Source organism: Bemisia tabaci, chromosome 9 (genome assembly GCF_918797505.1).
Source record: "Bemisia tabaci chromosome 9, PGI_BMITA_v3".
Taxonomy (NCBI): Eukaryota; Metazoa; Arthropoda; class Insecta; order Hemiptera; family Aleyrodidae; genus Bemisia; species Bemisia tabaci.
Window position 1 is genome coordinate 8,686,545 of NC_092801.1, and position 24,430 is coordinate 8,710,974.

General features: G+C 41.0%; 1 protein-coding gene across 1 annotated transcript in view; it reads right to left on the bottom strand.

Moving 5' to 3' along the window:
- Window positions 1-3,175: 3,175 nt before the first annotated feature.
- Window positions 3,176-24,430, bottom strand: part of Nrx-1 (Neurexin 1) — a 99,090-nt gene continuing 77,835 nt past the window's right edge. The window contains exons 2-3 of the mRNA XM_072304420.1: window positions 4,731-4,781; window positions 3,176-3,229 (exon numbers count right to left, since the gene is read on the bottom strand). Of these exons, the coding sequence (XP_072160521.1) occupies window positions 3,176-3,229; window positions 4,731-4,781 (105 nt within the window). The remainder of the gene's footprint in view (window positions 3,230-4,730; window positions 4,782-24,430) is intronic.

Sequence of the window (24,430 nt, forward strand, 5' to 3'; positions counted from 1 at the left end):
GAGCTCCACTAAGAGTAGAAAATTAGGTTGGGTAATTTGAATCCGTTTTGTATTCAGGAACCACTAATTGGACCGCGTTTACAGGTAGGAACCGCAAGCTCCATCAGCTATTACCAAAGACTGGGCAATTGAATGTCTTAAAAGAGAACGTTTGTGAGGATTTCTTGGACAATTTCAAGGGAATTCGCTTCAGGCTATGCAGAAAATTCACTGAAATTTGCACGAAAATCCGCACAACCGTTTTTATGTAAAAAATGAAATTTATCTGATGTGGCTTGGTTCCTCTCTGTGTAACGCGGTTCAATTCTGGCTCATCCACACTTATCTAAAAAAAAAAAAAGAAAAAAAAGAAGAAAAAGAAAATAAGAAAAAAAGAAAAGTAGTAGTAGTAGTAGTAAAATAATTTTATTTTAAAGCGGTGCTTTAGCATCTAAGGCCATTTACACCTCTAAAGAGGGCAGTAACAGTAATAAATTTACATGGAAATATCAGTAAAAATACAAAAGGGTTGAGGGGAAAGGTTACATTTTGAGATTAGTGGAGCGCATAAATTCAAAAAGAAAAAAATGAAAAAAAGAAGAAAAGAAGAAAAGGAAAAAAAGAAAACGGGGATGGCTTCATATCGTGACTTTGAACTTTCCACCGCATTCCCGCAGTCATGCGAACTCGGAGAGAGGAAAACTCCGGAACTTCCTAAGATCCGCACTTGCATGCACTTTTGCGTATCTGCATGACCGCGAAGAAAGTTGAACGTATTTCTGCCAAACAGCACGATGCGCATCAAACATGAGCCCCGAGACCATAAGAATATACGCTTAACAGGGCTCGCGTCATAATGCACATAGTTCCTTTCCAGTAAAGGTTCCGCGAGGAGCTCGAGGAGTGTCTCGCTGTCAGATGCCGCCCGGCACGAAGCCTTGAAAAGGCAGAGATTAAATCACGACGGGAACTGGCCGAACTGGAGGGGGCATTGCTCGGGAAAGTTCGTTACTGGGGAAAAATACGCCCCCCATTCTTTATCGCGAGGGATCGTCCATGTTCGTGGCAGTTTTTCAAACGTGTATGAGAGGGGGCGGAAAAGTTTGTAAAGTTGCCAAACGGCGGCGTTGCCACTTCGGTCAATTAAAGTTTTACTGCATCCGCGCCAGAGGATCTATATGGACGTATTTCTATTAAACGGAACTTTGTGCATTAAGACATGAGCCCTGAGACCCATAGGAATGCACGCATAACAGGGCTCACGTCATAATGCACATAGTTCCGTTTGATAGAAATACATCTATATGCCACAGGCTATTAGTCGAATCGGGCATTTTATCAAATACCTAGACAGATAGTCAAACGTTGGCAGTTTATGAAAATTTGTAAATTTTTGGCGAAGTGCTAACGGGTTTTCAATATTTTGAGAAAAATAACTCATCAAATATACGAACTCTTAATCTTGTTTCTTCCTCTTCGAATGCCTCTCATATATTTAAATGTTAAAATGTTAAAGAATCTGTCTTTTATGACATGCTGATAACTTTAAGATGAATGTTCATTCAGGAACGAAAAATTGTTTAAAATATTATTGCACGATCCAAATTTTTACAGAAAATCCTTAATTACTGGGAAATTACATATTTTTCCTAAATTCAGGAAAAAAATCAGAATCACATTCCACGGAAGAATATTTGACTTTTTTCTTGGCGTTTGACAAAATACTTGATTTTACTATTTGCCTGCGACATATATAGGTAAAGTACTGCAGAAAATAAATGATGATAGAATTTTTGTTATATATAAGGTGTCACCAATACTTTTAAATCGTGGAAAAATAGAAGGGAAATAAAGATTGGTGAATTTACTTCTCTTCTTGATTTTAGATACAGTGATTCAGTAATGTACGTCTTTTGCAAGTAAGTCTACGCATATTCAAAGCATTTCACTGTCGCATTAAAGTCGTCCGTTGAAATAAGAAAACTATCACGGATCGAATAAAATCTCCTGACAGTCACAAAACTTTGCTGAAGAAATACATTACTGAATCACCAAAGTCTAAAATCAAGAAGAGGAGGAAATTTTACCAATCGTCATTTCCTGTGAAAAAAGTAACTCAGAATTCCTTTACTTTATCATCCTTGAGACTCTTCGAAGACGTAACAGGCATTTTAGACGTCCAAATTCTGGCTTTTCCGTGAAAGTCGCACAATGCGACAGCTATGGTCGAATAAATAATCACAAAAGCCAGACACTGCGATACCAGTTGGGAATGTTTGATTTATTTTTAGACATTACGAACGGGTGTATGAAACTGTAGCGATGAGTAGGGGTGAGTACTTAATGGAATCAAACCCGAACCAAAATAGGAGAGTTATTGCACTGCCAGAAGTCGAGATAAGTGATATTTCCGAGGAATACGCTCGAACGATTCATAGCCACATTTCTGGAATCAATTATAAAGTTTGGACCGTCCACGGAAAAATTAATCTGACCGAATTCTTCAAAAGAGCGATTATTTTTTATTTCGCTATTTTTGTTGCAGGCGTAAAACGCTTGTCGGTATCCGAAGTTGGGTGTGTTTCAAGCGCTTAATGGTGGAAAGAGCTTTTTGATTTCGACCTGCCTACAGAATTTTAGTGGACTAGTACGTGAAATAAAACTGGTGAGGTTTGCGATTGAAAAGATGCCGTTTTGAGGAAAATGGATTTTAAGTTTTAATCCAACACTAGAAAAAAAAAAACACATTAGATCTAGAGTCCAGACTCTTAATAACACCGACAAGAAAAAGTACTCTTGATTCGATAAGAATCTAGCTCAAATCAAGAACCAAGCCTCTAACGATAATTTAAGCGGATTTCGTTTTGAATCAAGTAAAAATCCGATTGAATCAAGAGTATTTTTTCTTGTCAATGTTTTCAAGAGTCTGGACTCTAGATCCACTGTGTTTTTTTTTCCAGTGAACATGTTCAGGGTTGAAATTGTTGAACTAGAGTGCAATTATTTTCAATTCTCATCGGCACAAAAAAGTACGAGTGACGTCATTTGTTACTTATTCTTTGAGATAATGAAGAGAGTTTTTTTTGACCAAAAACTCAAGCTCCGTTTTTTCATATCCACTCGAAAAAACTAGTTATTTTTAAATATGTGCTTCGCTTTACTATAAACAATATTTTTGGAGGTAGACGGTCACATTTCATTTATTTTCTGCTTTCACAAGGCGATTTGTGAGAGTTGTTGTAAATATTTCCTGTAAGCGTAGAAATAATTCAAATGATTTTTATACAAAAAAATTCCTCAAAGATTTTGTTTACACAAAAAATTAAATTTAAATTGGACTTAAAACATTTTTTTGCAATTTAGTTACATATCATTCCTAAATCCGGCGGTTTGAATAATGACAGCGAGACTTCAAAATCACGGGCAACCGATTCTACTGCTTCAATATTCCCGTTAAAAAACTCTAATTGGTATGCAAATAGAATCTTATATCGGAGTTCGCAACTTTGCGAAACAAAATATGCCAGAGGCGTGGTAATGATCTATTATCGATATTTCCCCATTTGAAGCTATGGTAAAGAATCGATTATTAAGGTGTTCGCTGCGAACATCCTGTTTATCGATCCTTTTCCATAGGTTTAAATGGCATAACAATCGATATACTGCAAAGCACGCCACGCCACTGAAATATGCGCTTCTCTTGTTTTATCATCGATATTTATGCACTTCGTAAGACGGGCAGATGTTTTCAAATTATACATCCACCTGAGACCTTTGATTTGCATGTGATCAATATGCACGTTAATTTGCAAGTAAGACGAGAGCTTGGGCAATGCGATGCAGCATTGCAAATCGAGCATGAGTTTCGAAAATTAACAAAAACTGTCAGAAATTGAGCTCACTCTTCCATGAAATAATGTAGATCTCCGTACAAGCTTTTCGAAGGTGAACTAACCGAACCACCTACCTCGACGTCGCACAGTGGACCGAGTCAATTAGAGAGGTTGGACATGAAATTTTTTACTAAAACTGTAAATTTTGATGTTTGATTCGTCACATTTTCTATCATACGAGGAAATTTTACGAGGAAACCGATGGAACCACTTTTAAAACCTCCAAGTTTTTTTATGAACGGAATCGTCAGCTTTTAAAGTTTCTAAATTTATTTAAGTTTATTTTCTCTGAATTTGATGTTAAGGTGATTCGACGGACGCCATATTTTGTGTCAGAACGGCATGCGATATATCGCATCAAGTGGTTCCATTTTTTCAGCTACTCGTCATTTTTCTCCAATTTTGAGATCGCAATTCTGTCATCAGGAGACTAAAGCACTCACTTGCCAATTTTAACAAAGGAATTCAACATAATAAAGGCGTGGTTTTTTTTAGAGAGAAAATATCGCATTCGAATGCAGTTTCGATATCAGCATCGAATGAGATGTTTTCTCTCTAAAAAAACCACGCCTTTATTACGTTGAATTTCTTTGTTAAAATTGGTAAGTGAGTGCTTTAGTCTTCTGACAACAGAATTGCGATCTCAAAATTCGAGAAAAAACGGAGCCAATTGATGCGATATATTGCATGCCGTTCTGACACAGATAAAGACCGATCAATCGATATATCGCAAAGCACGCCACGTTACTGAGTCCGACGTGCCTCTCTGATTGACTCGATCCACCGTGCGGCGTAAGTTTTTTTTTCGATGAGACCCGAGGCGGAACGGGAAGAGGAACAGGGTGGAATCAAACTCACCGTTGTTTTTTTATTCCGGTGCAGGGGTCCGGAGCAGTGGAAACCGGAACACTGGAACACAAAACAAAACAAACGTGTATTACAATTACGCCGGGATGCAGCGCCAACGCGACGCTCAAAGAATGAACGGCCGCCGAGGTTACGCTTACTAGTTTTTATGTCCGGATTTATATTTTGATAATGTGGGGTACGGCAGGTTGCGCATTAGATACCTCCAGGTTACAAGAAAAAAAACAGGCAAAAAAACATGAACATTCTTTCATGGGAAAAGGGGCTCGCTGTGGGAACCAAGGGGGAAAATTTTGAAACCGTATGGAGCCCGAATGTTCAAGGGCGATACATTGATAGACAAAGCTACAGACAAAGAGGACAGATGGAAAATAGAGCAATCTAATCGGTTAAAACAGGTGATTCTTTTATAGCCTGAGAGGGAAAATGATTGCTGTTTAATGAAAGGATATCTTGTGGGTTGCCGTTAGTTAATCTATTGCTTACCTCCTTTGTCGATTGCATCCACCCGCATCCACAAATAGGATCGCTCCGTTATTTCCTAGTCTTCTTTGTCTATCAATTTGTCTACCGATTTCAATAATCAACACGCAGGCTCATTTTCCTGAAAATTTTAAGCTAGTCTATCTCTGCAGAGAATGGTTATGTAACCACACATGAACCGCGTTTACCAGAGAGGAACCAAGCCACAACTGTTATTTCAACATTTAACCTAGCAATTTAATTTTTCACAAGAGAACGTTTTTTCGGATTATTTTGAGAATGTCAAGGAATATGTTTCGTACTATGTGGAAAATTGATGGAAATTTGCACAAAAATCCGCACAGCCTTTTACATGTATACAATTAAAGTACCCGATTATTGGCAATAGCTGATGTGGCTTGGTTCCTTTCTGCTTGACGCGGTCCAAATGAGACTCGAGTCTCATGAAATTCTGAGTTACTTTTTTCATAGGAAATGAAGATTAGTAAAATTCACCCCTCTCCTTCATTTTAGACTTTGGTGATTCAGTAATGCATTTCTTCATCAAAGTTTTGTGACTGTTAGGAGATTTTATTCGATCCGTGATAGTTTGCTTATTTCAACGGACGACTTTAATCATACAAACCTACTTGAATGAAACATTAAAATAATGTTTCTAGTTTCATCGCGGGAAAATAACGGCAGATTACAGTCAATGTTCACATTGGTTTATCCGAATAAGACAGGCAACGTCGCAAATTGAAGTATGAATGTTTTTAACCTCACCGTTGGTGATGCGAACATGTGTAACACGTGCAGTGAGCACTCGCTAGATAATTTCAATGGAAATCGTTATCCTCCGCCATGAAGTCGAAGCGATAGCGTTGAAGGCGCTGTGAGCAACTATTCCGCCACGGAAGTGTTGCACAGTATCAGACGAGATTGAAGGCGCACTAACGTGTGTGACTCGACTGGGATCGTTTACCAATGGGTTGAGTCCTACTTATCGTGCGATACGCGGCTCCTGTTCAGAGGCGTGGCGTGAAAAGATTAAAATCAGTAGAAAATGGCAACCGGTAAAGTTTGGCTCCTTTCTGAGGAGTTCGATCCAGGCGCCTTTAACGAGGATAATCGGGTGCAATAATCTCACCCGACAAAAAACGCGGTGGGGCAGCTGGCGATAATTTTTCAAAATTTCGGCCGGCGCGCCAGTTGGCCGGCCAAGTCGTCGAGGCGCTTTTATTAAATTTCTCGACGCTTTTGACGCGCTGCCATCTCCCACTTCGCATGTCCGGTAAAACCACCTAAACCAGAACGGAAAACCTATGTAGGTATGCTGTTTTAGATAGTGTTCTTCGGCGCGGTAACAACTGGCCTGTTATTGCACCGCCCCGCCCGCAACTTTCCTGAGAGCTTGGAAACGAGGACTTTCAGATGGGTTTCCAACCATGTGCTGTAAAAGTTCGCATACGTGTTCGGGGTTCATTATTCTGTCGGGATCAGGGTGTAATGTGAGACGAGTCAAGCAAGAATATGCATTGATCTGGAAACTCAGATTGTGCGGTGCAGCAATACACACTGAACAAAAATTCTCGGCGTTTTTACCAAGGTCCGTTGGTACCTTTACCATCTCACTTTTTTTTACCGATTATTGGTAATTTTACCAAGACAGACTGGTAAGCTTACCTAAAAACCGGAATTTTTACTGTTTTTTACAGGTAAGAATACCACTTTTATTAGTAATCAATTCCCGGTAACTTTGGCATTTTATCTCGGTAATGGGCCTGTTGCATGCAAGAGATACAGCCGCGCGAATAGACTTTATAGATGTTAAATGACACGAAAATTACGATGGTCACATTAAAAAAGTCTGAAATACACTCCTTATTGCGCAATTTGCGTTGTTAGGAACGCGCTTTTTCAAATTTCCCGCGTCTGGGGGCAGTTTTCTAATCACCGGAAACGAGCAAACGGCGGCTCGGTGATTTCCGGAAGATGCCGAATTATTGTTGCTGTTGTTATTTTTTTCTTCAGTTTGTTCACAAACCCAACGTGATCTCTTATTGTGGTCCATATACGCTTTTTACGGTCACCAAATCGATCAACTTTTAAATATCCAACGCAATCCTACTACATTTCATTTCACGATATCACGAGCTCCGATTTTTAGGTTATGTTGTCAGTTTTAGTTGACCGGAAATAGCCGCGAGTTGCCGTTAATTGTTTCCGTAAGAAAACTGCCCTCCGACGCGGGAAATTTGAAAAAGCGCGCTCCTAACAACGGCAAATTGCGCAGTAAGGAGTGTATTTCAGACTTTTTAATGTGACCATCGTAATTTTCATGTCATTTAACCTCTTAAAAGTCTATTCGCACGGCTGTATCCCTTGCATGCAACAGGCCCATTCTACCACAGTCGATAAAAAATATTGGCGTTTTTACCAATGTCCAGTAAAATTACCGAGAAAGTTCGATAATTTTACCGAGATTTCTCGGTAAAATTACCAATTCCATAAATGGTAATTTTACCACGAAAAAACTGGGATCGAATAGAACCCTGAATTCTTGGTAATTCTACCCTTTTCTTAGTAAATACACAGAGATTTTTTTTTCAGTGAGTGGCGATTTGGCAAGTTAGCAACCCAGTTTTTCCTCCATTTACATACATCGGAAATATCGGGCTCCAGTGAGGCAAGATGCCTCACCAAGAATCGCTTGCTTTTCAGACATTTAGATAGAACAAAAACTGCGTTGAGAGCAATTTTCTTCGGACATTATTTTGACTTAAAACGTGGTTTCTTGTCGACAAAATTGGTTTTTTTTTTTAGTTAAATCCGTGCGAATTCAACTCAATGTCGTTTTTTCAAGTTCAAAACCGTTGGTATGTTATCGTTAAGATTAAGTTAAAAAAAAAGGACATAGCTAAACACCATTTCTTTAAATAAAATACGCTGACTTTAAGTTGACTCAAAAAACCAAATTTCGTCGACAAGAAATGACGCTTTAAGTAAAAATAATATCTCAAGAATTTTTTTTTTCAGTGATTGTTGCCAACTTTATAGAATCTCTGTATCCGCGGTTATCGAGATTAGACTACCGGAGCCACCGCGGATAAGCAAGATTCGCGGATAAGCAAGATTCGCGGATAAGCAAGATTCGCGGATAGTACGGAAGTAAGCGATTTGGCTGGAAAAGGAATTGGAAACGATAAAAAAATCTACTAAAACACTCGTCAAATTATAGATAGAAATTAGTAGCGTGGCGTGCTTTGCTGTGTATAGATGGACCTATTTTTTAAACCTATGGGAAAGGATAGATAAACAGGGTGTTCGCAGTGAACATACCTTAATAATCGATTCTTAAACACAGTTTCAAAAAAGGAAATGTCGATGGTTGATCATTACCGCCTCGCCACTGACAAGAATGTTAGCATCGGTTAAAAGAAATAAATGCTATCTCGAGGAAGTAATAACGTTAAAAATAATTTTAGGTCACATCCATCATCTTGGATTTTCGAACTTTCAAAGTTCGAGTTGAAATTCAAGTTGCTCGTCGGAAAATGGCACCTAGTACCAAGTTTCCACAGTGGCGTGGCGTGCTTTGCGATGTATCGATTGTTATACCATGTAAACCTGTGGAAAAGGATCGATAAATAGGGTGTTCGCAGCGAACACTTTAAGGATCGATTCTTCACCATAGGTTTAAATGGCAGAACAATCGATAAATCGCAATTCACGCCACGCCACTGAACAGGAGCCGCGTATCGTACGATCAGTAGGACTCAGTCGAGTCACACACGTTCGTGCGCCTTCAATCTCGCCTGATACTGTGCAACACTTCCGTGGCGGAATAGTTGCTCACGGCGCCTTCAACGCTATCGCTTCGACTTCATGGCGGAGGATAACGATTTCCATTGAAATTACCTGGCGAAAGCGCCAGCACGTGTTATTACACATGTTCGCATCACCAACGGTGAGGTTAAAAACATTCATACTTCAATTTGCGACGTTGCCTGATTTATTCGGGTAAACCATGTGAACATTGACTGTAATCTTATTTTTTCCGCGATGAAACTGGAAACATTATTTCAATGTTTCATTCAAGTAGATTTGTATGCGTTCGTGTTTTGTATACTTAGCTGATAAGGCTAGACCACCCTGAGCTTTCTAGGTCAAACATTGACCGAGTTACACCGTTTTAAAATCGAGCTGACCCCTCCAAATTTTCAGTAATTTTTCAAACAAGGAGACAAAAATGACATTTTTTACTCATTAGCTAGCGCGTGAAATTGCAATCCTTTTAAAGTACAGATGGACCGTCAGTTTTTAAAATAACTAAATAACTACGGCTACGAATCTCAAATGGAGGCTTTCAGATGTATACACGTTTTGTAAACCTTTCGTTGAGAAAATCCATTCGTCCGCGGCAAACTGATCAACCTGACGAATTCGCATCCGTGGCGGACAAATAAATTCATTTGTTTGCTCTTTATTGGGTTCGGTATCAATTGTCAAAGGACTATATCACGTATGTAGGTGTTGCTACGTTGCAAATCTTTGGTCACATTTTACTTTCCTGAATAAACCAGGGGGGTCTGGCAGTGGGTGCCGGAGCGAGAGGGGGGGGGGTGTCAAGCCAAGGATGATGTAAGCTTTCCTGAAAGCCGAGAGGCTGACGATGCTTGCTTGAAATATGACCATATCCACTAATATTTATCGATTTTCTGCGTTTCCCCCAAAGAGGGAGGGAGGGGGGGACCTCAAAATATATTCTATAAAAAGAAAATCTCAATAAAAGAAATGGTCATGTTCTTAGCGCTGCGGACTATACCTACGGATTTTTATCGATTTTTGCGTTTTCCCCCAAAAACAGGGAAGTATACACGGAGAAAAAACCTCGTGCGTGGGACCCGCAGTTTAGGTCATATGGATTTCTGAAATTTTTGGATTGAGCATCTGAACACTTTAGGTGTAGCTGTCGAGGTTCGGATCACACATCTGAAACTACAGTTCGCACATCTGAAGTACTTCAGATGTGAGAACCGAAGTTTTTTGGATGTGAGAACCGAAGTTTTTCGGATGTGAAAACCGAAGTACTTCAGATGTGAGAACTGAAGTTTCAGATGTGTGATCCAAACCTCAGCAGCTGGGCCTAAAGTGTTCAGATGCTTAATCCGAAAACTTCAGAGATCCATATGACCTAAAATTCGGGTCCCACGCACGAAGTTTTTTTCTCCGTGTAGTACGCTACGATTGACGTAATTTTTAGAGAGGGTCTAGCAAAGGAAATCAGTTGGATACGGTGTGGGGAGAGGGGGGAGTCGAAAAATTGGGGGAAAAATGGGTGACGTGATTCATGGACGGCCCTGTAAAACATTTCCCAACACCGAAATCAAGATCCACGTCTCTGTACTTTGACCAGCGGTACACTTCAACGTTTTCGCGCTGCAGAAACGAAGCTATCGATTCTGGCGCTGCGGTGGGGTGGCATCGGCGGAGGCGGGAAATTTACGGGTCCGCAGCCCGGGAGAGTCAGTCGATCGCCGTTCTGCACACACCGCCGGAGCCGATTAACAACCTCCCCCGCTCCCCCGCCCGGCTTGATAAGTTCATCAACGACAAGGAAAGTTCCGCAATTTATCGCTCAATCTCATCGGTCCCGCGCCACCGCCGGCCAAAACACACCGCTGACCGGTGCAGCCGGGGGTGGCCTGCCCCCCGCAAAATCCACGGCTGCCAACTTGCGGTCGATTGTTCGGATTTTGTTTCTGTCGATTGGACTAGAGTACCTTTCACTGGAAATAAAAACACATTGGATCTAGAGTCCAGACTCTTAAAAACATCGACAAGAAAAAATACTCTTCATTCAATCAGATTTAAGCTTAAAGCCCTGTGCCGTGGGATTGTTTTTGAAGCAAAAGGCGTTATTCTGCTGATTTCTTACGCAGATTGTGAAGTTAAGAGTGTAATTCAAACTTGCCCGATACGCTTATTGTGATTTTTGAGTCATTTTCTATACGAAACAAATCTTAATTTTGCTCTCGCAAAACTTTGCAACCGACTCACGAACACTGGAAAAAAAAACACATTGGATCTAGAGTCCAGACTCTTAAAAACATCGAAAAGAAAAAGTACTCTTGATTCAATCAGAATCAAGCTTAAATCAAGAACCAAGCCTCTTAATTTAAGCGAATTTCGTTTTGATTCAAGCAAGAATCCGATTGAATCAAGAGTATTTTTTCTTGTCAATGTTTTCAAGAGTCTGGACTCTAGATACAATGTGTTTTTTTTCCAGTGTATGGACAACTCGATTTATGTAGGTCTTAGGGCCCAAAAGGGCGACAACGTGAAAAACGAAAATCACTAGAAAAGTTCCGCTGCCAACCTGTGCATTTGAAATAATAATCAGTAGGACCGACAGCGCATTCTAAACAAGCGTTTAAAGGATCAAGACATTGAAGCTGAGAAAATTAATGCAAATTAAAGTTTTATACGTGCTTTTATAATTTTTAACCAGTGTAAATGGTTGAAATGAGAAAATTAGTACCACTGGATAACTCGGGTTCATAAGTTGGCTGCCCTTTGGGCCCCAAGAGCTACATGACCTGATCGAACCTAACCTCCAAATTTTCCAGTTGTCCATACTCTCGACAAAAGTGACACAACTAGAGTTCCTATGTAGGAGGAGTACGAACATGTCGGTTATTTTGAGGTTGAGTCATGGAGCTTTTAGGGCTGAAAAGGGCGAGCAACTATTGATGCAAGGCAAAATCCAATTAAACCGTCGAACGAGTGATACATTCAGCTTTAATGTGAGCTGTAGTTTATGAAATTTGAAGAAACAGAAAGCTCAGGAGATCAATTTTCCCGTGCCGCCTTCACCGCGTTTTCCGCCAACTCTAGGCGCCCGATAATTGGATTGCATTTTGCAAAAAGGAACCAATAGCATTCCGATGCAGCTAAGCTTTTGCAACTTTGTTTACCTTGCAAATATAAACTGATGGTCTGAAGAAGATTCATCTTTACTCTCAATAAACTGTAAATTCGTGACGAAAATTACCTTTGTAAATTTAATTTTTTGCATGATATCAGTACTTGTGTTGCAAAGCATGTAAGTTGCAGGATCCTAGCAACATTGGAATGCTCTTGGTTTCTTTTTGCAAAATGTAATCCAACTGTGGGTATAAGAGAGATCCTCTTATCCAACTTTTTGCCCCGCGATTAAACGCTGCTGATCGCATTATGGCGGCCAGAGGCGGATCCAGCAATTTGGCAACCCCGGATTTCCTCCATTTAAACCTATGCTAAATAATCGATTCTTGTCGGAGCACCTGGTCCCTCCAAAAATCGATAAATTTCCATAGGTTTAAATGGGAAAAAAACAATGCTGCCAATTTGCTGGATCCGCCAAAGATGGTGGCACGCGGTACGACCTAGTGTGCAAGGTTTGGATTGAATGACTCCTCCAACGGAATGTTCACCTGTGCCTGGATTGTTTTTGAAGAAAAAAGTGTAATTCTGCTGATTTCTTACGCAGATTGTGAAGTTAAGAGATTATTTCAAACTTTCCCGATGCGTTCATTGTGATTTTTGAGTCATTTTCTATACGAAACAACTCTTAATTTTGCTCTCGCAAAACTTTGTAATCGACTCACGAATTTGAATAGAGAGGACTCTTCAAGGGAAATTCTCCCATGAATAACCTTAAACCAGTAGAACGGTAGAACGAATTGTGTCAAGAAGTGAAAATTTATGGGGCGAGAGAGATTATTTGTTGTTGCTTCGAGATTAAGCAAACCGCACGGCGCGCCTTCAAATTTTTGCACGCAACGCGGACATCCATCGAGCATGAATAGTCGCATCCTCGCGCCGTGATGATACGACATCGCACTTTTTCACAACGGCATTATGTGTTATGTGTTGTTGCTCCGGAATTGAGCAAGCCAGCGCTCCTTCAATTTTTTGCACGCAACGCGGACATCCATCGAGCACGAATAGTCGCATCCTCGCGCCGTGATGTAAGATTGGACAGCGCTCTTCTTCATTAGAGCATTATGTGTTATTGCTCCGGAATAAGGCAAACCGGCGCGCCTTCAATTTTTTGCACGCAACGCGGACATCCATCGAGCACGAATAGTCGCATCCTCGCGCCGTGATCCAAGTTATGACAGCGCATTTCTTTACTGCAGCATTATGAGACAACTATTCTTTTCGATCTAGCTGAAGTTTGCGACAGGACCATTTTCGAAGCGCGTAAAGGGTTTATATTAAACGCACGAACTAGGAGTTCTAACGAATTCTATATTTTTTGCTGATCTATTAGCTTGAGCCATCAAAATGCAATTCCGCGAGCAACGCAGCTGAACCTCCTAGTCCTCCGAGCCAGATCCTTTTTTAATCTACAAAGCAACGCGGCTTTAAATTATTCACGAGCCATCAAAAGAGTGACATCATTACGGCGGCGAAGTAACTCGAGCGAAAGAACAGGACAAGTCAAAAGCAGCGACAGCCGGGGGTCCCAACAGGCCCTTGCCCGCTTTGAATACGTTCCGCGTTGCCAGATCCCCTCGAAAATTCGCGAGAGAGGCCTAGGTTTTCGATTTGGAGCAAAATTTGGCAATAGGCAGGAATGGTTTAAGTGACGGTCCTCCGGGATCCGTCAGGGATGAGCGTCACCTGCGAAATTCATCCGTTCGAGCACTCGCGCGCAAAATGGCGGGAAAACGTTCTCTTGCGACTTGGTTGTGATAACGAGCGATTTGATAAGCGGGTCTTGGGTATCCGACGGGCCTCCTGTTCTCGGGATAATTATCCAGAATCGGGAAATGGAGATGTTGCATGTGTGAGGAATTTGCGATTTGACCATTGATTCTTATGTAAAAGTTCGCGAGAAACACGATGGTGCCACTGGTTTTCTCTGAAATCAACTCCAAGCTCAAGAAAAGCTCTCAAGTTGAGGCCAAAATGGAGAAGATATCCCACGCTATCCTGAGAGTCCACCTTTACATTGAGACAAACTCTCCATGCAAAGATAGGGAGCAAATACACTAGCAGGGTTGCCGTGTTTTGAGGTTTCCCCAACCTTTTGTGGAGTGTCATGCGCTTTTATGGTGGTAATTTCATTCCGCATTTATTTAACTCGAAATTATTTGGTGACATAGACTCCGGCACCGAATTTCACTCCTTGATTTTTAAAAGTGTACTTTAATACATTATTTTTTTGGTGGAAAGTAAGTTCAAGCTGACTTTTTAATGGTTACGAATTGGAATTCGGGAGCAAATTTTTCCCAGAATATACATTAAGACTAGTTTCGCTCAAAATCATTAATTTCTCAATTTTTTTCAAAAACTGCTTTTTAAAATCAACTCCAAGCTCAAGAAAAGCTCTCAAGTTGAGGCCAAAATGGAGAAGATATCCCACGCTATCCTGAGAGTCCACTTCTACATTGAGACAAACTCTCCATGCAAAGATAGGAAGTAAATACATTAGCAAGGTTGCCGTATTTTCAGTTTTGGAGTCCTTAATTAAAGTGGCAGCCTTGTCAATGTATTTGCTACCTATCCTTTGCATTGAGAGATTGTCTTGATGTAGACGTGGACTTTCAGGGTAGCGTGGGACATCCCCTCCATTTTGGCCTCAACTTGAGAGCTTTTTTGAGCATGGAAGTTGATTTCAGAGAAAACCAGTGGCACCATCGTGTTTCTCGCGAACTTTAACAAAGGAATCAACAGTCAAATCGCAAATTCCTCACACATGCAACATCTCCATTATCCGGAATCGCGAAATTTTCTCCCTCAGCGGATAAACTATCGGAATATTTGCAAATTAAGAAGTTTCCCAGAGGATTTGCAAATTGAGAATTTTTCCGGAAGATTTGCAACTTAATAATTTTTCCGGAAGATTTGTAAATCAAAAATTTTTTCGGAAGATTTGCGAATCGAGACTTTTTCTAGAAGATTTTGAACAATATTTGCGGAGGATTTGGGACAGTTTCCCGGGTAATTTTGTTGTGACTTGCGGGGGCCTGTTGGGTAGGTTACGGCAAAAGACGATGCATTTCCGAGACCTTGCAATTACTTGCAAGAACTTCCTGCTTACACGAGTAGAAATCCTACTCATATCACTAGAATATTCTGCTCATAAGAGTAGAAAACTCATAGAGGAGTTCAACTCATATGAATTCAATTTTTTCATTTTTCAGAAGTGTGTTTGTGACCAGGAGACACCGACATAGCATGTAAATTTAAAAAATAAAAACATTTTGTTCTTATAATTTTTTTGATGCGGTGACTATAGTTTCTGGGATATCGGACACGGTAGATTCGACGCTGAACTCGTGTGAGTTGAAACCTCTCCAGTTATATGAGTTGGAATCTCTAATCATATGAGTTTGCGAAAACTGGATGGAGAAATTCTGCTCATATGAAGCGAATTTTCGCGATCGAATATCATTCACCGTTGAATGATATTCGACGATTGTGCATTTTCTTAAAATGATAGTCGACTTTTTCGTTGGTCTCCCCAGAGACCGTTGAAATTCATCAATTTGAAATTTCGAATTCACATCGGGACTTGAATTCGATTTTTGAATTGATGCAACCGATGCCAGAAACTTCATCCTTCACCAGAATTTTTGTTTCGTCATTTCTTTCTGTTTTTAAGTTTTGTCAATTCAAGTCTGGTGTTTTTGCAATTTGCTATGTTTTAGTGTTCCGCGTTTTCTTATTTTCTTAATTTCATTAAAAAAAAAAATCTGAACTCTGATTGGCTCCTGCTATCACCGAGCATCGGCATCACTCAGCAATTCTTTTGATGAATGATATTCGATCGCGAAAATTCGCGTATGAGTTAAATTGTATTCATATAAGTTGAAATTCTATTCATATGAGTTGAAATTTTATTCCTATGAATTTAAATTCTATTCACATGACTTTGATTTTCTTCTCATTTGTACTCACCATTTTTATGTAGCGGGGAGTTATATAATATGGTTTAGTTATAGTTCTGATACACTCCCGCAGTTTCACATGCATCCATGGATAATACATAAAAGTGAGTGCACCTGAGACAAGCCCGGAGCGAAATCCTCGTGGATGACTTATTACCGTAGCTAGAGTTTCTGTTTGGCCTGTTCTAATTCAGCGGAGTGGATTGAGTGTGACTAAGCGCATTCGTGCCACGGCGAGTCCCGCGTCCCGCGTCCCGGATTCCGGGATTGTGCGATCGGGAGCCGGAGTTGGGAAAGGTCAGGATTGCGGGTAGGACACGAGTACGTGCTTTTACGGTGGATGAATAGGGTCTCCAGCGTTGCCGCTCCAGCTTTCTTGATTGCATCCAGCTTGAATGGTTACGAGCCTGCGCCTTCGATAAAGAGAGATGCAAACATGTATGCGTACGCGAAATGGAACCGTTGCGAGCTACAATGGAGATGTTGCATGTGTGAGGAATTTGCGATTTGACTGTTGATTCTTATGTAAAAGTTCGCGAGAAACACGATGGTGCCGCTGGTTTTCTCTGAAATCAACTCCAAGCTCAAAAAAAGCTCACAAGTCGAGGCCAAAATGGAGGGGATATCCCGCGCTATCCTGAGAGTCCACCTCTACATCAAGACAAACTCTCCATGCAAAGATTGGGAGCAAAATACATTAGCAGTGTTGCCGCATTTTCAATTTTAGAGTCCCCAAATAAAGTGGCACTACTAATGGCTAAACTAATTAATTCAAATTATCTGAAAAATTGGAGGAAAAATATTTACAAATTTTCCCAAAAATTCTTGATTTACTAATTGAAATTTGGCAACGCCAGGAGGTTCATACGGCGTTTCTCCTTAGCACGGCAGTATACGGAGTTTCCAGGCATTTTGCCTCATTTAAACCACTTCAAGTTTTGTTAAAAAGAAACTACTCAGTTCACCAGTGGCGTGGCGTGAATTGCGATGCATCGATTAATATGCCATTTAAGCCTGCGGTAAAGAATCGATTATTAAGATGTCCGCTGCGAACACCCCGTTTATCGATTATTTTCCATGGGTTTAAATGACAGATTAATCGACACATCGCAAAGCACGCCACGCCACTGCAGTTCAAATTGCACTCTTCAACATTAGAGTAAAACGCGTAGGTAATGAATAACGGTATCGTTAACACGCAGCACTTCCTATTCGCTCGCAGCATACCTCGCTTTACAGTATCATTTGTATCATTCTCTTGAAACAATATTGCTCTTGGAGACAAAATGGACTTTCGCTACCCTTTGGCGACGCGTCACCACCCCGGAAGTCTCTATTTTAGGGACCTAACTATTTACTTTTGAAATTACTTCCTACGGTGCTGTTGAGTGACGTTTGTATGAACAATGAATTTAACGAACGAACACACAGTAGTTAGTTTAATTTGCCGAGTATCCTACGCTCAGCAAGCCGTTCAACACCAAGAGAAAGTAATTTTATTGGTGGGTATGCTGCCCACGAGGAAATATGGAATCCGCAAAATCGGCATTAAACATCAATGCCAAATTACTATTGGAAAGTCTGCATCTCTTGTTGTCACTATCTCCCGGCCATTCACCACTCATTTTTTCTAGGATGTCGTGCGATACACACTCTGTGCAACAACACAACACTTGGTTTTTTATCTACTTTGGTACCGCTCTTACCAGCTCTTTGGTTCTGGTTCTCATTCCTGGCGCCAGAGACTCCTTAAAGTTTCCCTGAGAAGAGGAAAAGGTTGTGCTGTTACGCGGCCAGGGAGCACACCTCCTATTATAATGGATCAATAAAATTTGTATTTTATACTTGGGTTTAAGAGTATCAGGTGAGTATATTACGTAGTGATGCATTTGCGTATTTTTGGAGCCAAAATCCCGCACAAGCCCGCTTTTGAAAATTTCATAGACTCGAAGGAATATCAAACACGCCGGAATGGCGGGGAAATGATGGAGAAGATGTACCACGGCAGTGAAATCGCTATCTCCTTTCAGAGGCGGATCCAGCAATATGGCAACACCGAATTTCCTCAATTTAAAACCTATCCTAAATAATCGATTCTTATCGGAGCACCTGGCTCCCAAGAATCGATACATTTTCATAGGTTTAAATGGAGGAAATTCGGTGTTGCCAAATTGCTGGATCCGCCAATGTCTCCTCTCATTTTCCACTAAAACTTGTTAAAATATAACTCATTTCAATGTAGAATAATTGCTTGTTAACTACATAGATAACATGAATGCGATCAAATTATTTGATTCTGAAGGTATACTCTCGGCTTCTCTGTTGTTTTCATATACAAGGAGTAGAGTGACATTTGACGGAGGTGATGGAAACCCGGGCTCGCTTCTGATTGGTGGCGGATGACATCATTCGGTTCGGCGCGAATCCGGGGCGTTTTAAATTTGCAGAAAAGTTGCGCTTTTGAACTGCGTGTTTCTCGGTTTCTGAGTTACTTTTCCGCGTTTTTCAAGTGCGCACCGTGTATATCCACCTTCGGAAAAATGTATTTGCAAGTCAAAATTCGTTCATGGTTTATATGGTGACCCATTGATTTGCACAGATTGGCAACTCACAGCGAGTTAATTTGGCGCGGGCAATAGGACGGGACGCGCTGGCCGACGGGTGTTTTCGTTGCTGGTGACCGGTGAGCGGCACACCGTGGATCGAGTCAGCGATAGAGTTCGGACAAAATTTGGAAAATTTAAAAGCTTACGACTCCGTTTATACAAAACTTTGAGGTTTTAAAAGTGGTTTCGGCTGAATGTATGTATGTATGAGCCGCTTTTACGGCGCGCTAGGGCGCTCTGCGACGCCTATAGACGCTATTAGTGCCACGTCACAGTCGGTATCGATTGTATCGAACTGGATCCAAACAATCAAACATAACCTCATCTTGACACCTCCCTCCCAGAATTTCACTGTCAAAAGCCAAGAAACTGGAGTGGCATAGGAGTGGCCTAAATCATGGTGGCCCTCGTGGGTATTTTCACCTTTCTGAAACTGCTTTATCCCGTCAACTTAACAATGCGGGAACGTTCCGCGATTAAAAGAGCTGTCTCTAACACAACTTTTTTCTCAAACTGGGCGAATTATCTCTGAAATTCTTTAGTTTCATATTGAATAGTAAGGTTATGTTTGATTGTTTGGATCCAGTTCGATACAATCGATACCGACTGTGACGTGGCACTAATAGAGTCTATTCTCCACAGGAATCTGTTATGGTAGAGATCCTCCGGAAGTTGGCATCTCTCCATCTCTTCGTGGATGCCCTCTACCCACCGTTTGGCTGGACGTCCTCTCCGTCGCCTACCTGGGGGAACCCACTCCAACACCTTCTTCGGCAACCTGGTATCAGCCATTCTCTGCACATGCCCATACCATACCAATTGCTTGGTCATGATATCGTGCACAATCGTCCCTCAACGCCCATTATCTCTCGGACACTTCTTCTTCGGCTGAATTCTAGGCTAATAACTTACAATTAGCCCTGGTAAAGACAAGTAAGACCCTGCACAATGTTCCTAGTATTTTTATCATGTCTCTTTATTTTTAGTGCCTCTCAATTGATTTTTCTTATCTCACTCACATAGTTTTAAGACGTTTGCATGTAGTCTGAGTGTTGTGCGTGAATGGGTTATACAAGTTAAAGCTAGAAATGAAAATTAGACGTTATTGAATTTTAAAGTTGTTATATTTGTAAAAAGAAGATAATTAACACTTCGTAAAAGGTGGTTGTATCATATTCTGAAAAATAAAAAATAAAAAAAAGTGGTTTCACTGGTTTCCTTGGGAAATTTTCTGCTAGCGGCACTTCTCAAAATTTAAAATGTGACGAAATAAACATCAAACTTTGCAGTTATAATTAAAAATCCTAAGACCGACCTCTCTGATATACTCAACCTACGCTGTCGTGATAGCGAAGAGAGCAGTAAGTGCAAAAAACAAGTTTTGAGAAAACGGGCTCAGAAGCTTCTGACCGAAAATTGTATTGAAATAAGCCTCCGTTCTTTGTCAAATTGCCAATAATCATGCGAAAGACTCCTAGAAAATCGTTTGGATGTTTAAAAATCGACCGATTTCATATTGATTACGAATACGGCAATGTTAGATCCTCCAAGACTACGTGAATACTTCTCGCATTGCGCATACTTCACGGTGCGCGCTATTAGTGCCTGCAAGACTGCATGGATACTTCACGCATTGCACGTACGCCACTGCGCTGCCGCGATAGCGAAGAGAGCAGTAAGTGCAAAAAACAAGTTTTGAGAAAACGGGCTCAGAAGCTTCTGACCGAAAATTGTATTGAGAGAAGCCTCCGTTCTTTGCTAAATTGCCACTAATAAGCCGAAAGACTCCTAGAAAATCGTTTGGATGTTTCAAAATTGACCGATTTCATATTGATTACGAATACGGCAATGTTAGCTCCTCCAAGACTACGTGAATACTTCTCGCATTGCGCATACTTCACGGTGCGCGCTATTAGTGCCTGCAAGACTGCATGGATACTTCACGCATTGCACGTACGCCACTGCGCTGCGCGATAGCGAAGAGAGCAGTAAGTGCAAAAAACAAGTTTTGAGAAAACGGCTCAGAAGCTTCTGACCGAAAATTGTATTGAGAGAAGCCTCCGTTCTTTGCCAAATTGCCACTAATAAGCCGAAAGACTCCTAGAAAATCGTTTGGATGTTTCAAAATCGACCGATTTCTTATTGATTACAAATACGGCAATGTTAGCTCCTCCAAGACTACGTGAATACTTCTCGTATTGCGCATACTTCACGGTGCGCGCTATTAGTGCCTGCAAGACTGCATGGATACTTCACGCATTGCACGTACGCCATTGCGCTGCCGCGATAGCGAAGAGAGCAGTAAGTGCAAAAAACAAGTTTTGAGAAAACGGGCTCAGAAGCTTCTGACCGAAAATTGTATTGAGAGAAGCCTCCGTTCTTTGCCAAATTGCCACTAATAAGCCGAAAGACTCCTAGAAAATCGTTTGGATGTTTAAAAACCGACCGATTTCATATTGATTACAAATACGGCAATGTTAGCTCCTCCAAGACTACGTGAATACTCTCGTATTGCGCATACTTCACGTGCGCGCTATTAGTGCCTGCAAGACTGCATGGATACTTCACGCATTGCACGTATGCCGCGATAGCGAAGAGAGCAGTAAGTGCAAAAATGAAGTTTTGAGAAAACGGGCTCAGAAGCTTCTGACCGAAAATTGTATTGAAAGAAGCCTCCGTTCTTTGTCAACTTGCCACTAATAAGCCGAAAGACTCCTAGAAATAATTTTGATGATTAAAAGTCGACTGATTTTATTTCTATTACATAAAAAGGGTATTTTTCATTTTCATGCTAGGTTATTGTCAGGCAAGACAGCCGTAAGTGCCATCTTCTGCATGCTTTCGTGGTTGCGTTTTGGACGCACAACAAACGCATTTTTAGGTTAGAAATTGGCAGAGAAGGGCGGCTCTTACTTCAGAGCACTGATTTCATTGAATCTCAGGAGGTATATTGTCACTTACTGCTGTCTTGCCTGAAACTACGTCATTGTTTGCGAACTTACGGCTTTCTCATTTGTCTCGTTTTGATACAATGGACCACTAGACAAAGTACGAATTTCAGCATTCTGATACAAGCTTCTTAACCAAAATTTCACGTAGAACACGATGCGCACAACGAAAATTACCGAAATCAATTCCTTACGAAGATATTCAATAATTCCTGATGCTTGAACTCGAACTACCCGCTCATGAAAACTCAATACTCTACGTGATTCACATCGCGCGCTAAACGTTATCATAACAGTCTCTGCGATAAAAAAATCTGGCGACCTCAATCTTGACACTTTGGCTCAGCTATAGCAAATTGCTTGAAGTTTGAACAACACATGATGGGAAATGAACATTGCTCGATTGAGAAGCTTGCTGAAACCGTTGTAGTGCGCGATTTGACTCACGTAGAGTTTTGAGTTTCTTGTGAGCGGGCAGTTCGAAATTCCTCGTAACCGATGTGAAATAAAAACGTTAATATCTTCGTTAGGAGTTGGTTTCAGTAATTTTCGTTGCGCGAATCGTGTTCTACGTGAAATTCTGGTTGAGAAACTAGTATCAGATTGCTTACATTCGTACCTTGTCTGGTGGTCCATTGGAAACAAACACAATATGGAAATAGAGCAAGAGAAAAGAGGCGCTTTGATGACGGCGCAGAGATACAACTATTCGTACTTGATGGATGTCCGTGTTGCATATGCGCAAAATTGAAGGCACGATGGCACGATACGTCTCAGTTCTATTTCATTGCAGATACACTGCAATTTTTATCGAAACGACCGAAATCCGATTCTTTGTTATATCTTCCTTAGGAGTTGGTCTCAGTCATTTTCGTTGCGCGAATCGTGTTTTGCGTGAAATTTTGGTTAGGAGTCACGTATCAGAATCCTTTAATTCGTACCTTGTCCAGTGGTCCATTAAGATGAATTGGACTGCATTTTGCAAAAAGGAACCAAGAGCATTGCAATGTTGCCAAGATCGTGCAACTTCTCTTGTCTTCGAGGAAAAACCTGGTCATCTATAAACATGTTCTATTTCACACACTGAAAACTGTAAATTTATACAAAAATTACCATGTAAATTTCATATTTTTGCATGATTACAGTAATTTTATTGCTAAGGGTGAAATCGCACAATCTTAGCAACATGGCGATGCTTCTGGTTCCTTTTTGCAAAATGCAATCCAATTTTCCTGTTTTAGCAATTTCAGCGATTTCATCTAAAATGGTCCAGACGAATTTCGAAGGAAACTTGATATCCAAAATTCGACACTTACTGCTCTCTTCGCTATCACGGCACTACTGTGCGGCACTGGGGTCCTCCGCGGAGCTCGCTCCCACATAAATTTTCGGCGCACAACACAAAGCTGGACCATTAAAGCGGATAGCGACACTGCGCGTGGTCCCTGCCATCCCTTTATCAGTTTCCAGCTGATTTACGGCTCAGTGTTGCGGGTTGCATCTCTCCAGGCGACCCCCGAAATACCGGACACGGTCGGTCCCCACTCTGGTGACTCCGCATGCAATTCGATGGTATCTGCTCGGCCGTTCGGAGGAGAATTATCTGCACCGATCTAGTTGACCGCTATGGATGGAGTAGCAGTGGCGTGGCGTGCTTTGCGAGATATCGATTGATCTGCCGTTTGAATCCATGGAAATGGATCGATGTGCAGGGTGTTCGTAACGAACACCTTAGTAATCGATCTTTTACCGTAACCTCAAATTGGGAGATATCGATATCGATAATCGATCTTTCGCGCTTCGTCACTGTGAAGTGGATGCATGAATGGTTCTCGAGGTTTGAAGAATGGAACAATGGACCACTAGACAAGGTGCGAATTTAAGCATTCTGATACATGTCTCTTGACCAGAATTTCACGTACAGCACGATTCGCGCAACGAAAACTAATGAAAAAAACTCCAAACGAATATGTTAACGTTTTTATTTCACATTTGTTACGAGGAATTTGAGCTGCCCACTGACAAGAAACTCAAAGCTCTACGCGAGTCGAATCGCGCACTACAACGGTTTCAACAAGCTTCTCAATCGAGTAATGTTCATTTCCCACCATGTATTGTTCAAACTATAAGCAATTTTGCTATAGCTGAGCCAAAGCGTCAAGATCGAGGTTGCGAGATTTTTATATCGCAGAGACTGTTATGATAACGTGTAGCGCGCGATGTGAATCACGTGGAGTATTGAGTTTTCATGAGCGGGTGGTTTGAATTCACGCATCAAGAATTATTGAATATCTTCGTAAGGAATTGATTTCGGTAATTTTCGTTGTGCGTATCGTGTTCTACGTGAAATTTTGGTTAAGAAGCTTGTATCAGAATTCTGAAATTCGTACCTTGTCTAGTGGTCCATGGACCAATTGATAAGTTACGAGTTTAAACATTATGATACATGTTTCTTAGTCAGAATTTCACGTAAAACACGATCTGCGCAATGCTAACACAAAGTAACACGGAGTGACATCAAACACGGAAATTTTAAACTGTGTCATTCTGGCGCTCCGCAACACCCGAACGCCACTCATGCGTCCCGAAAATTATCAGGCAACAATAAGCATTCTTTGGCAATAACCTCACTATTATCATACAGAAATTATGTTTAACCAAACTAGCGATACAGTCCTTCTCGCGGGCTGGTTGTTGAAATTGATGGACAAAGCGATAGACAAAGAAGA